The sequence below is a fragment of the Lytechinus variegatus genome, chromosome 10 (assembly GCF_018143015.1).
Source record: "Lytechinus variegatus isolate NC3 chromosome 10, Lvar_3.0, whole genome shotgun sequence".
Classification (NCBI taxonomy): domain Eukaryota; kingdom Metazoa; phylum Echinodermata; class Echinoidea; order Temnopleuroida; family Toxopneustidae; genus Lytechinus; species Lytechinus variegatus.
In genome coordinates, this window is record NC_054749.1 from 28293224 (window position 1) to 28307875 (window position 14652).

The 14652-nt window shown below is 35.1% G+C and overlaps 1 protein-coding gene across 1 annotated transcript in view; it reads right to left on the reverse strand.

Moving 5' to 3' along the window:
* Nucleotides 1-14652, reverse strand: part of LOC121422362 (RAD50-interacting protein 1-like) — a 58388-nt gene that overhangs the window by 32965 nt on the left and 10771 nt on the right. The window contains exons 2-4 of the mRNA XM_041617354.1: nucleotides 12259-12500; nucleotides 9071-9301; nucleotides 8068-8202 (exon numbers count right to left, since the gene is read on the reverse strand). Coding sequence (XP_041473288.1) covers nucleotides 8068-8202; nucleotides 9071-9301; nucleotides 12259-12500 — 608 coding nt within the window. The remainder of the gene's footprint in view (nucleotides 1-8067; nucleotides 8203-9070; nucleotides 9302-12258; nucleotides 12501-14652) is intronic.

Genomic DNA, 14652 nt, shown 5'->3' on the forward strand with positions numbered 1-14652 from the left:
TACATTATTTAGTGAGTTAAAATCAAATTCACTCTCAGACTAAAAATATGCCTTCAGAATTCACACAACAATATTCCGATTCCATGTACTTCTTTCCTGAACCTTTGAGTTAGCAAAGCTTTTCTCAGTATCTGTAACTGATTGAGGTAATTAAAGAAAGAGAAAGAGAGAAAGAAATTAAGAGACTGGCCATTCCAATAAGTCACATAGCATAGGAGCTCTTGCTGACTTCAAAGTCAGTCTTTTACCTCAGTTAAAGATACTTCACAAATATGAAATACATGATATTAAGATTTGAGAGCCACTTCACTCTTTAAACTAAAAATGTACAATTTGGAATTCACAGAACAAATTTTATTTCCATGTACATATAGTTATTTCTCTTCTTAACCTTTATGTTTAAAGCTTTTCTCAGTATCTGTAACTGATCGAGGTAATAAAGAAAGAGAAATAGGGAGAAAGAATGGAAGAGACTGGCTACTCCAATAAGTCACATAGCATAGGAGCTCTTGCTGACTTCAAAGTCAGTCTTTTACCTCAGTTAAAGATACTTCACAAATATGAAATACATGATATTAAGATTTGAGAGCCACTTCACTCTTTAAACTAAAAATGTACAATTTGGAATTCACAGAACAAATTTTATTTCCATGTACATATAGTTATTTCTCTTCTTAACCTTTATGTTTAAAGCTTTTCTCAGTATCTGTAACTGATCGAGGTAATAAAGAAAGAGAAATAGGGAGAAAAATAGTGAAAGAATGGAAGAGACTGGCTACTCCAATAACTCACATAGCATAGGAGCTCTTGCTGACTTCAAAGTCAGTCTTTTACCTCAGTTAAAGATACTTCACAAATATCAAATACATGATATTAAGATTTGAGAGCCACTTCACTCTTTAAACTAAAAATATACAATTTGGAATTCACAGAACAAATTTTATTTCCATGTACATATAGTTATTTCTCTTCTTAACCTTTATGTTTAAAGCTTTGCTCAGTATCTGTAACTGATTGAGGTAATAAAGAAAGAGAAAAGGAGAGATAGAGAGAAATGGAGAGAAAGAAAGAAATGAACAGACTGGCTACTCCAATAAGTAACATCGCATAGGAGCTATTGCTGACTTCAAAAGTCAGTCTTTTACCTCAGTTAAAGACACTTCACATATGAAATACATAATTTTATGAGTTAAACCCACTTCACTCTCAGACCAAAAATATATGTTCAGAATTCACAAAACAAATCATTTCCATGTACTTATTATTTCTTTCCTGAACCTTTGAGTTAGCAAAGCTTTTCTCAGTATCTGTAACTGGACGAGGTAATAGAAAGAAATTGAGAGAAAAAGAGAGGGAAGGAGAAAGAAAGGAAGAGAATGGCTACTCCAGTAAGTCATATTGCATTGGAGCTATTGCTGACTTCAAAGTCAGACTTTTACCCCAGTTAAAGATACTTCACAAATATGAAATACATAATTTTATGAGTTAAAACCCACTTCACTCTCAGACCAAAAATATATGTTCAGAATTCACAAACAAAATCATTTCCATGTTTATTTCTATCCTGAGCCTCTGAGTTAGCAAAGCTTTTCTCAGTATCTGTAACTGAAAGCGGTACTAGAGAGAAAGAAATTGAGATAAAAAGAGGGAAGGAGAAAGAAGAGACTGGCCACTCCAATAAGTCACATTGCAAAGGGGCTAAATGCTGATTTCAAAGTCAGTCTTTTACCTTAGTTAAAGATACTTCACATAAATACATCATTCAGTGAGTTAAATCAAATTCACTCTCAGACTAAAAATATGCGTTCAGAATTCACACAACAATATTCCGATTCCATGTACTTCTTTCCTGAACCTCTGAGTTGGAAAAGCTTTTCTCAGTATCTGTAACTGATTGAGGTAATTAAAGAAAGAGAAAGAGAGAAAGAAATTAGGAGACTGGCCACTCCATAAGACACATAGCATATTAAGAGTTCTTGCTGACCTCAAAGTCAGTCTTTCACCTCAGTTAAAGGACAAGTCCACTCCAACAAAAAGTTGATTTTAATAAAAAGAGAAAAATCCAACACACATAACACTGAAAATTTCATCAAAATTGGATGTAAAATAAGAAAGTTATAGCATTTTAAAGTTTCGCTTATTTTCAACAAAATAGTTATATGAACGAGCCAGTTACATCCAAATGAGAGAGTTGATGACATCACTCATTCACTATTTCTTTTGTATTCCATTATATGAAATATTTTTATTTTCTCGTCATTGTCATGTGAAATGAAGTTTCATTCCTCCCTGAACACGTGGAATTCCATTATTTTAACATTTTGTGCTTTCAGGCAAGGAGGTCCTAATCGTCAAATTCGTAAAAATTAAATTATTGTATAATTCAAACAATAAAAAACAAAAGAAATAGTGAGTGAGTGACATCATCGACTCTCTCATTTGGATGTAACTGGCTCGTTCATATAACTATTTTGTTGAAAATAAGCGAAACTTTGAAATGTCATAACTTTCTTATTTTACATCCGATTTTGATGAAATTTTCAGAACTGTGCTTGTCTCATTTTTCTCTATTGATTTAAAACAACATTTTTCCGGGGTGGACTTGACCTTTAAAGATACTTCACATATGATATGCATGATTTTAAGATTTAAGAGCCACATCACTCTTTAAACTAAAAATATACATTTGCAATTCACAGAACAAATTTTATTTCCATGTACATATCGTTATTTCTCTTCTTAACCTTTATGTTTAAAGCTTTGCTCAGTATCTGTAACTGATCGAGGTAATAAAGAAAGAGAAATCAAAAGAAAGAAATTAAGAAACTGGCCACTCCAATAAGTCACATAGCATAGGAGCTATTGCTGACTTCAAAGTCAGTCTTTTACCTCAGTTAAAGATACTTCACATATGAAATACATGATTTTAAGATTTAAGAGCCACTTCATTCTTTAAACTAAAAATATACAATTTGCAATTCAGAGAACAAACTCTATTTCCATGTATATGTACTTATTTCTTTTCTTAACATTTATGTTTAAAGCATTGCTCAGTATCTGTAACCAATCGAGGTAATAAAGAAAGAGATTCAGAGAGAGAAAAATAGTGAAAGAATGGAAGAGACTGGCTACTCCAATAAGTCACATTGCATAGGAGCTCTTGCTGACTTCAAAGTTAGTCTTTTACCTCAGTTAAAGACACTTCACATAAATACATAATTTAATGAGTTCAAATCAAATTCACTCTAAGACTAAAAATAAGTGTTCAGAATTCACACAATATTCCGATTCCATGTACTTCTTTCCTGAACCTTTGAATTAGCAAACCTTTTCTCAGGATCTGTAACCGATTGTGGTAATTAAAGAAAGAGAAACAGAGAAAGAGAAAGAAATGAAAAGACTGACTACTCCAATAAGTCACATTCCATAGGAGCTATTGCTGACATCAAAGTCAGTCTTTTACCTCAGTTACAGATTCTTCACATATAAATACATGTTTTTATGAGCCATTTAACTCTTTAAACTAAAAATATATAATTTGCAATTCACAGAACAAAATATTATTTCCATGTACATGTACTTATTTCTTTTCTTAACCTTTATGTTTAAACCTTTGCTCAGTATCTGTAACCGATTGAGGTAATAAAGAAAGAGAAATAGAGAGATATATAGAGAGAAAAATAGTGAAAGAATGGAAGAGACTAGCTACATGTACTCCTATATGTCACATAGCATAGGAGCTCTTGGTGACCTCAAAGTCAGTCTTTTACCTCAGTAAAAGATACTTCATAAAATCCACTTCACTTGCAGAATAAAATACATTAAATATGTTTGGAATTCAGGAAACAATTCACTTCCATGCAATTGTTTCTTTTCTGAGCCTTGAAGTTAGCAAAACAAACTTGAGATTCTGTAACCGATTAAGGTAATAAAGAGAGATAGGAGTTACTGCTGACTTCAAAGTCAGTCTTTTACCTCAGTTAAAGATACTTCACAAATATAAAGAAAATCATTTTATGAGTTCAAATCCACTTCACTCTTAGATAAAAATATACATAATTTGCCATTAAAAAAAACAACATTTCGTTTCCACATACTTATTTCTTTACTGAACCTTCTCAGTACCTGTAACTGATCAAGGTAATAAAGAGAGAGAAAAAGAGAAAGAGAGAAAATAATGGAAGAGACTGGCTACTCCAATAAGTCATATTGCATAGGAGCTATTGCTGACTTCAAAGTCAGTCTTTTACCTCGGCTAAAGAAACTTCACATAAAAACATATTTTAATGAATTGAAATCCACTTCACTCTCAGACTCAAAATATGCATTTGTAATTCACAATACTACATTGCCATTCCATCTACTTAACTCTTTCCTGAACCTTCATGTTAACAAAGCAAGTCTCAGTATCTGTAAGTGATCAAGCTAATAAAAAGAGGGAGGGAGAAAGAAAGGAAGCGACTGGCTTCTCCAATAAGTCACATTGCACAGGAGCTATTGCTGACTTCAAGTCAGTCTTTTACCTCAGTTACAGATACTTCACATGAAAACCCACATAACTGAAAGAAAAATCAACTTTATATTCTATTACCCTTATGTCCAAGTTTCATGAACAACATCCATAAACTTTCAAATTTATGAAGGCATTTCAACAAATAATCCAATATGGTCAAACTTCCTTGACTATGAGTGACTATTGACTTTCATCATGTGACATGACAGGTTGAAACTCAGGCAAGGTGATCAGTGATACTTGATTACGCTTATGTCCAAGTTTCATAAACTCGATCCAAAGACAGGTTGAAACTCAGGCAAGGTGATCAATGATACTTGATAATGCATATGTTGAAGTTCCATAAACTTGATTCATATACTTTGAAGTAATGATATTTCAATATAAATATAACCTTGGTCAAAATTTTGATGTTGATCCACCAAACATGGTCTCAGTTCATTGACCCTGAATGACATTTGACCTTGGAAATGTAACCTCAACAGTGAAACATGTACTTGGTTACCCGTACGTCAAAGTTTCATGAAATTAGGTCCATAAAGTTTTTAAGTTATGGTAGTATTTAAAAAACTATTAACCTTGGTCAAGATTTCAGTGTTGACAGCTGTCTGAAAAGCAGCACTTATAGACTTGTCAGTGATAATTGATTACCCCTATATCCACATTTTATAAACGGTATCTATAAACTTTGAAAGTTATGACAGCAATCTAATAATTACCTCAAAAATGGCCAAGGTTCAATGACCCCTGACTTTGGTCATGTGACCTGAAACTCGCATGAGATGTCTAGTGATACTTGTTTACTCTTATGTCCAAGTTTTATGAAATACATCCATACACTTTCAGAGTTATGATGGTTATTCAACAAATACTCCCAACATGACCAAAGTCCATTGACCTTTGACCTTGGTCAAGTGACCTGAAACTCGCACAGGATGTTCAGTGATACTTGATTACTCTTATGACCAAGTTTCATGAATCAGATCCATAAACTTTCAAAGTTATGATGGTAATTTAACAGATACCCCCAACATAGCCAAAGATCATAGACCTTGGTTGTGACCTAATATTCGCACAGGATGTTCAGTGATACTTGATTACTCTTATGTCCAAGTTTTATGAATTAGAACAATAACACTTCAAAGTTATGATGGTAATTCAACAGATGCCCCCAACTTGGCCAAAGTTCATTGACCCTAAATGATGTTTTACCATGGTCATATTACTTGAATCTCCGTCAAAATGTTCAGTAATACTTGATTAACCTGATGTTCAAGTTTCATGAACTAGGTCCATATACTTTGTAAGTCATGATGACATTTCAAAAACTTAACCTTAGGTTAAGATTTTGATGTTGATTCCCAACATGGTCTAAGTCCATTGACCCTATCAAAATGACCTTTGACCTTGGTCATGTGACCTGAAACTCAAACAGGATGTTCAGTAATACTTAATTGACCTTATGTCCAAGTTTCATGAACTATGTCCATATGCTATCTAAGTTATGAAGTCATTTAAAAAACTTAACCTTCCATTAAGATTTGGTGTTGATGCCGCAGCGCCGTTAGAAAAGCAGTGCCTATGGTCTCACTCTGCTTCGCAGGTGAGACAAAGACAAATCTATACATTGTGGAGAAAGTTGAGACAAGGATAGAAAAGAAAAAAATCACAAAGAGGGAGATTCTATTGAGAAATAGAATAAGTGATCATGTCTGAAATATGTATTCTGCAAAATAATAGTCAATTTAACTCAAATCAATGGTTTTTCTATAGTCCACAGTGCTGAAATCTGTTTGCTCACATTGTACAATGTTTATTATCCTGGTTTATCTTGGTCTAATTGCCATTCAGCCCATTTACCACTTTGTCTAATTTCCAATTAGGCTGTACTCATTTCATCAAATATCCATTTGATTTGACACTTTAGTCTATATGATTAGATGATTTGTTTATGACTCAAATTATCGTTTGATGAAGTGCAAAACAATAAGAACACAAAGTTGAAATAAGACCACACATGTATGGGCATTTAGACTAAATGAGTAGACTAAAAGTAAAGTCTAAGGAGGTATTAGACCAAGTTGGTGTGAACTAAACAGCAATAACACAAAATAGCAGACCTTAGCCCCTATGGTATTAGACTGTTTTAAAGCAAGTCAATATAAACTGAGAGGGTGTATCAAAAATTCAAAGTCATTAGTATTAAAGGTATGCATAATTTTACGAACGACTGGAATATGTTCTTAGTTGCTATTAAAGATAAATACCAGTTGTGCTATTCGATCTCAAAAAGAGTTTGAACAAATTCTAATGAAATTACCACCAAAGTATTTGTATGTATACATAATAAATTTGTGCCAAATAGCTCTGGAAGAAAGTACGTAATTGCTGAGAAATTAGCAAAATAAGCATGGAATTCCATCAAATGTCAGGTATTTTTCGAAGCAATATTAACACACTGTACCACATATGCATTTATGTGTAAGTGATCATCAGAATTATTGATTTTGAGGTAAGATTTCATGATTTTACAAAGATAAGTTTACATTTTTTTTAAAGAAACAATTGTACTGAAAAAAAGTATACCATTTCCAGTGATGAATGTTGTGCCACACCCTAATTATAGCTTTTCTGAAGGGATTCTTCACTTTCTAATTCGCAATGCAATGCCTACGTAATTATTGTTTAAAATTACTACTATATACTGGTTCATGACACTGAGGAAACCATATATTCATTTTATATTTTTTATATTCATTCATTACAACTAAAGTTGCCAATTTAAGTAGTTAAAGCAGATTAGTCTCAACTTTAGGTATCTCCAAACAAAAGTGGTCATCTAAAAGTCAAATAGGTTATTTAAAACTACTTCTTACTTTTTAGTTGAAGAAAATGCTGAAACATCAGTGAAGAATTTATCAAAAGCACACACTGATCATGACTTCAAACAAATTATTGTTCAGTCAATTTTAAAAACTAGAGATGCTCGGCGGGCAACCCTGGCAATCATGTCTCCGCACCAAAATCAATAGGCGGCTTTGCTTTACCATAATGGACTGTCATGCCACATTTGAAGATGATCGGAGAAGAAATGTAGCTGGTAGTGCACTCACAAAGACATCTTTGCTATTCCACAAATACTCTCGTTACCATGACAACGTTGTCTCCGCCCACACCAAAATCAATATGCGGCTTTGCTTTATCATAATGGACTGTCATGCCACATTTGAAGATAATCTGAGAAGAAATGAAGCTGGTAGAGCGCTCGCAAGAAATCTCTGCGGCGGCGGACGCAGTGCGACGAAGCAAAATCCATAACTATCTTCCAAACTCTGTACGGGGGATACAATAAAATGGCAATCAACTCATTTATAGCAAGATTCAGTAGTTTTGATATGGCATATATGCTCCAAATTCTCACAATTACATGTACCCCAATTTTGCATTCTCAAAATTCAGAATTTAAAAACTAATAATGAAGTAGTTCACTTAATATACTCTACATACCAAATAAAAAAAAAATACTGATAGTGTAAGATTTTGAAAATGGATACGGTAATTGTAGCTTGATGAGTTGTGATAGCAATATCTTGAGTTTTGCACTGAGTTCAGACTGGTTAGCTGCTGGTACAGGAGCCGTTGATGTCACAAAGGGCCATCCAAGTAGCTTCAAAACCTCCTCAAACTCACTGTTTTTAAAAACCAAAATTGTAATCATTTTTACTATTATAAATCAAAGGACGATGCAATCTGTATTATTTTGTTTTTAAGGGTCATACCCAACAAGCACTTAGCTTTTCTTTTGGTCCTTACCATGTTTCATATTGATTTTATGATTATCTTATTATATTATGTTCAAGCATATTATACATGTTTTAACTCTGTGCATTATGATTATGACAAAATAAAATGAATCTTGAATCTAAACGAATGGGTTACTTTGAAAGTTATGCTCTGTATACCCATGTCAGAGCCGCATCTTTCAAACAGTATTATCTCTGAAAGCGTTACATTCTTTATGGAATGCAGAATGCAGGAATGATGCTGTGAAATGTTCTTTACCACCTTTATACATGTAGTGTCTCTGTCACAGCAGCATTCCTGCATTCCAGATTTTTTGGTTTATGATGAATGTTAGGATGCGTGATAAGTTATTTGCATCACTATTCCTGAATGAAAGATGCTAGCTTTAGCTTCGCTATTAAGGTGCCAAGCATGTGAAGTGGTAATCCACAATAACCTCATCCTGACATTTTTTTGTTTGAATGGCAAGCACTATTTGTAAGTGTGCATGGTAGGCCTAATGAAAGTCAGTAAAATGAATAAAGATCCTGTACACATATTTATCAAAAAAATATTTATTATAAAAAAATGCCTTCACATATTAAATAAAACTCCCCTTCCAAGAAAAAAATAATTCACGACAATCTTCTTAATATTGCAAGTTTCATCAAACCTTCATCATGGGGTAGAATCAGATCCCCTAACCCCCCACCCCTCCCCTTCCCATCTCCCCCTCAGAGCAGTGACTTGAAAAATATAAAATTGTCTACTGACCTTGCTAGTTTTTCCTTTAAGATCTTGTACCAGAAGAGAACGGTCCTGTCGACAAAATCAACCAGATTATAACACGCTGACCCTTGAAGAGCATGGCTGACCTTGGCTAGTTTGGCAAAGTGTTCTACCGCGCTGGGCATGGCACTGGCAGAGAGGGACTGCTGGACTGCAGAGCTGTGAAACAAGGCAAATGGGGCTGAGTTGACCAGGAGAGATCCTTGGATTTCAGTGCTGTTACGTCACCATAGGATAGAGTGCATAGTGGATGATGGATGGAAGGAAGAAGATGAGTGGAAGATGTACACAGGTGGATGGATGGATGGATGGATGGGTGAATGGATGGATACATGGATGGTGCAGGATAGGAAAGAAAGAAGGGGTGATATGATTGACCATTTGATGAATGAATGAATGAATGAATGAATGAAAGAATGAAAGAATGAATGAATGAATGAATGAGAAGGGCGGTGAACGAAACACATGGAAGAAATTATATGACAGATCAAGTGAAGCAAACATGTATAGTCGGAGTGCCATATATTCCATGCATAAAAAAAGGATTTCAATTGGATTTCCAATGCATGCAGATGAAATGATAATGGAGAGGAAAAAAATGGAGTTAAAAAAATACCTTTAGAGGGTGAAAATTTTGGAATGAAGGGATGAAGTTGGCAAGTATAACAAAAGTTGAACATTAGTCAAATATGACAGACAAAATTTTAGAAGGGACCAATGAGAAAATTAAATGTAGAGAATGTATGGAAATAACTAAAAATTAGTTTTTTAATGACATGTGAATGCAAGAAAAATAATTGATTTCATTCTCCAAATAATTTTGGGTATCAAGCAGGATGAATTATCAAATGAAGGATATGAGTAAATCATATATTGCGATGCCAATGACATTAATTATGAATTGGTGTAGTGGCTTAAATGGAAGGAAAGCAGGCAGAAACGATGGACAGGGAAAAAGAGAAAGAGAGAGAGAGAGGAAAGGGGTAGAGATAGAAAAAGGGGAAGAGAAAGGGATAGAAAAAGAGAGGAAAAGAGAGAGTATGAAAGTGAGCAAATGACGATAACATTTAATGAAGAATATGAGTTAATTCATGGATTATGATCAAATTATGAAAAATATTTCAAATGAAGAAACAGCAAGATACATGTACATACATATGATAAAAGCCCACTTCACAAAAAGAGAAAAAAAGCAATATCCGAATATCATGTACAGTGTACATGTAGAATAGGTTGCCCACATTGGCATGAATACACAAGAATATGAATTATGAATTAGTGTGAAAAATATTTCAAAATATTTTCATCCAAATCACAACATTTGAAAACAGATAATTATGTTCGAGCAGGCAGGAAGTGCAGATGTACAAGTACTTTCAGATAGGTTCCAATTGATGAGAAAATGTTTGCAAAGATGTCATGAAAATGAGATTTTCAAAAATAAGTAAGAACAGAAAGAAAAGGGAAAGAAAGATGAAATTCATTAACTAAGAGAGAAAGGTCTTTATCACAGAAGTCACAATTTAGGCAGCTTCACATACGCAATGCACTTTCCATGATGACTAGTATAACTAATATTTTGTGTCATACTTACAATTCAATAGATTTTTGGAAGACACAATTTTCGATAGCAGCACCCTAATTTCAGGTGCAAAGAAAGATTCATGTATGCAGTACGCTGCCCAGCTTTTGTTAGAATAAGTTAGCATGGAACCGTTGAGAAATGTGGGGTGACTGGGGTCGCCATACTTATGCACAAAACAATCTTTTTTCTTTCCTCGTCCACAAAATAGTACTTGCAAAATGTTTCCACAGAAGTTGTGTCATGGAAGTTGCATTGCAGAACTAAAGCTTTCCAATACAGACAGACTACTGAGTCATAAAGATATTAATGCCTGAAAAATTAAGTGAACTGTACAAAGTTTCACATTAATTATCTGACTTGATTTCCATCTGATAACATTGGACTAGGAGGCACGATAGCTCAGTCGGTAGAGCAGGAAATATGGATTCCGGTGAGTCTGGTTCGATTCCCATGTGGTGCACTAGTGCCCTTTGGTATTAATTAAAGGCATTAATCCTCCTTACCAGGTCCCTTGGAGAGGACCTTAAGCCATCCGTCCTCTGGTTGCTTGCTTACAAGTATTCATGCTTTCTTATCAGATAAAAATCACCACCATTACCAATTACCAAAACACTAAAGTCAGATGTTTGAATTGGACTTAAGTTAGATGTTTGAAGTGCAATAAAAAGTAACAATAATTACTAATAAGAAAAATAAAAATAGTGGATCTGGTGCAACATTTATAACATACACTAGGTTGGCAGATATAAGTACATACCGGTACTGTATTTCAGTTCCATTATAACGTGTCAAGTTTTGTGAAGTCCTTAAAAAAAGCTTATGCACCAAGAATGCAAGCAACATCATTTGATGTTCTACATACATAACTGTATATTCAATTACATGTACCAATGTTTTGACAGTATACAAAACCCTAACAATATTTTCATTGTAGGGTCCAACGGTGTAAAAATATATCCCAGAGAAAACAATTCTACAATGTCACTCACTGTTTCCTAAGCAGTATATGCAGAATGGTCTTCAATCGGTATACATAACATATAGATCTACACGTGAGCTGTCCTGTGCAGATCATGAGCATGATTGACCTGCCATCCCATAACACAAATAGGTCGCCTAAAATGAATTTTGATATTTTTATTGGAATTGGAAAAGCACAACCTAAGCTTGAAAATGATGTAACTTGTAAAAATTGATCAACAATAACCCCCCCCCCCCCCGCAACATTGACTGAATGTAAAGATGTAAGTGAGAGCTTCAAGGAATATAAACTCATGCATGAGTTGTGCACACTGGGGGAATCTCACTGAAACTTCCAAGTAATCCCCCCCCCCAAAAAAAAAAAAGGTTTCAGATGAAACTTTTGGATAGATCTTGTTTTTTACCTAACTTTAAAACTTCAAATTTTGACAGTAGGAAGATGAGGAATTACTCTTTCTTGTAAAGCTGATTTTCTACTTCTTGCTTTCTGAAGATCAAATAACTACTTTGGCTATTTACACAGAATCTTCCCTGGCGAATAATTGTTGGATATGGGGTGGCTGCTCCTGTTGAACCTCATAGCTCAAATTTCAGAACGGTAGCTCACCTTAATTCTTCTACCATAGCCATCCATTTTAAGTATTCCATGCACCTCTCCAACTCCTGCACTTGATTGGTCAGACCTACTAGGTGTGTTACCATTGGCTCAGCCTGGGTCACATGACTCGTTACCAGACGTCGGGTTTGTTTGTAATCTGCCGCAAGGTCATCCAAGCGTTCTGTAGCTGCAGTGGCCTCAATGAGGGCACTCTGTATTCTTGACGGGGCTTCAGTGCTTGCTGTGGACAACTGAGAAGTGTTGGAAAATAAGTAGAATAATAATAAAAGTAATAATTAAACTTGCTTTATATAGCGCTTAACATGTACTGCAATATCAAAAGTCTCTAACCGCTCTAGAGTAATGCAGAATAATAAGCAAAGTAGCTGTTACGCACACTGCGTTTCAATGCATTAATTCCTGTCAGGTACCCATTTATCTCACCAGGGTTGAGTGCAGCACAATGTTCATCAATTTCTTTCTGAAGAAAATTACACTGTGGCTGGGAGCCAAACCCATGAAGAACAAATTGTTAAAAAGGGTAAGGTAATATAAGTTGGGAAGCTTGCACAACCTATTTAGGTCTCAATCTAGAGTAGGCCGCCTTAGTAAGAGCCACAACTCTGCAGCTCTCGCACACTACGACTTCTGAATGTGCAATGCACAATATCGAATGAAGGTAGAGTCTAAGATCATCAAAGAGCACTAAATGGCCTTATCGCGGATGTGCACAAATTTGTATATGCATAGTGTTTATGTCTATGGCAGGGCAGAAGAATTCAATGTTGTAACCCGCACCCGTTGCGGTACGGGTTAACCTGCCGGTATGCCTCCGATCGCGGGTTGCGGGTCGGGCCGAGTTCATTCTCAAACCCGCAGACCGTCATGCGAAAAAAAAGGGAGAATAAACGACGCATAATAAAAACATTCACAGTGAAAATTGAGTTAAGATCATGTGCTTCTTACGTGGCAGATTCTTTTAGAGACGTAGATATTTCCTTTTAAAAATGCCGGCGTATTTTTGTCTTGTGAATAGTGAACAGGACCGAGTCTGAGACAGTTCAACATGATCGAGTTGCTCTCTTTCAAAGGCCATGCCAGCGCCAGTGCGTGCATAATTATGCAGCGCAGTCAAAAGCAACCGCATGGGCCAATGAAACTCGATGTTGAGTTTCCCGTCCCATTTTTTCCAGCTCATAATGAGGAACCAATTTCATTATTCATTATTTTTCAGAAGATGAAAGTTTGACCTTTTGTAACCTTTTAACGCACTTTATTCCGTGGAACTTGAAGCCAGGGAAAAATTCATCATTTTTTTTTTGGGGGGGGGCTCCATTTTCATTTTTTTTGCAATATTTCAGGGGCTCTTTTCAAATGCTACGTTTTTGTATTTTGAGGAATACCTGTTCACTTATTAAAGTAATTATTACTTGTTGTTTAATATTGTATGATTTTTAAAGTTTTTTTCATGCCTAGAATCATGGATGTGGGTGTGTTTGTGTGGGTGAGACTGTGAGTTGAACTTGATATAAATGAATTTAATATCTAATTTTTACTCCATCTAATTCCAGTACTTGGCCATGTAATAAAGGCCCACATACCCTTACTTTTCCTGAAGTTCTTTGAAAACGCAGATCTCCACGAAAATTGTATTTCTCTATGGGGGAGTCTAAATTTGGTGAGAATGAACTCATTAATAACTTAAATATACATGACAATGAAGAAATCATCAAACTTCATTGGCAGTTTTGAAAAATATACCCGAAATATAAACTCTGTCTGAAGCAGAAAATCACCATCATTGAGGCCTTTACAGAGCGAATTGTCCCCCAGAGCTCTGGCAGAGAGACAGAGCTCAGACTAGCTAGCACAAGCGCCAATGCGTACGTGGGTGAGTCTCCCGTCGGCCTTGTAACAGATTGAGCTTTGATGATTTTTTTTGTCTGATATTTAACTCATCCCCTGGAAAAATAAAACAAATGATTTTTAAGTTATAATTAGCAAATAAGATAAGTTATTTTGGATGAGTACTAGGCCGTATGATAACTCACCAACGCGACTTTGGGATTTATTGAGGTAGCTCAACCATACCTCGAGCGATGTTCGTGCAGGCTCCACCACTTCTACGGTTGTTGAGTGGAGCCTGCACGAACATCCCTCGAGGTATGGTTGAGCATGCAGCGTCATTCCATTCACAAAAAAAGAAAGAAAGAAAAGATTTGCAGGTATTTACAAGATATACAAGTAATTGTCTTACTGAAAAGCTTATATTAATGTTTTAAATCAGTTTTGAATCTAGATATCCAAATAGTTTATTTTCAGAATTTGATTTTCAAACGCGGGCCAAATTTCATAACGCGGGCGACGGAAACTGAACATCGAGTTTTAGCGGCCATATTATCG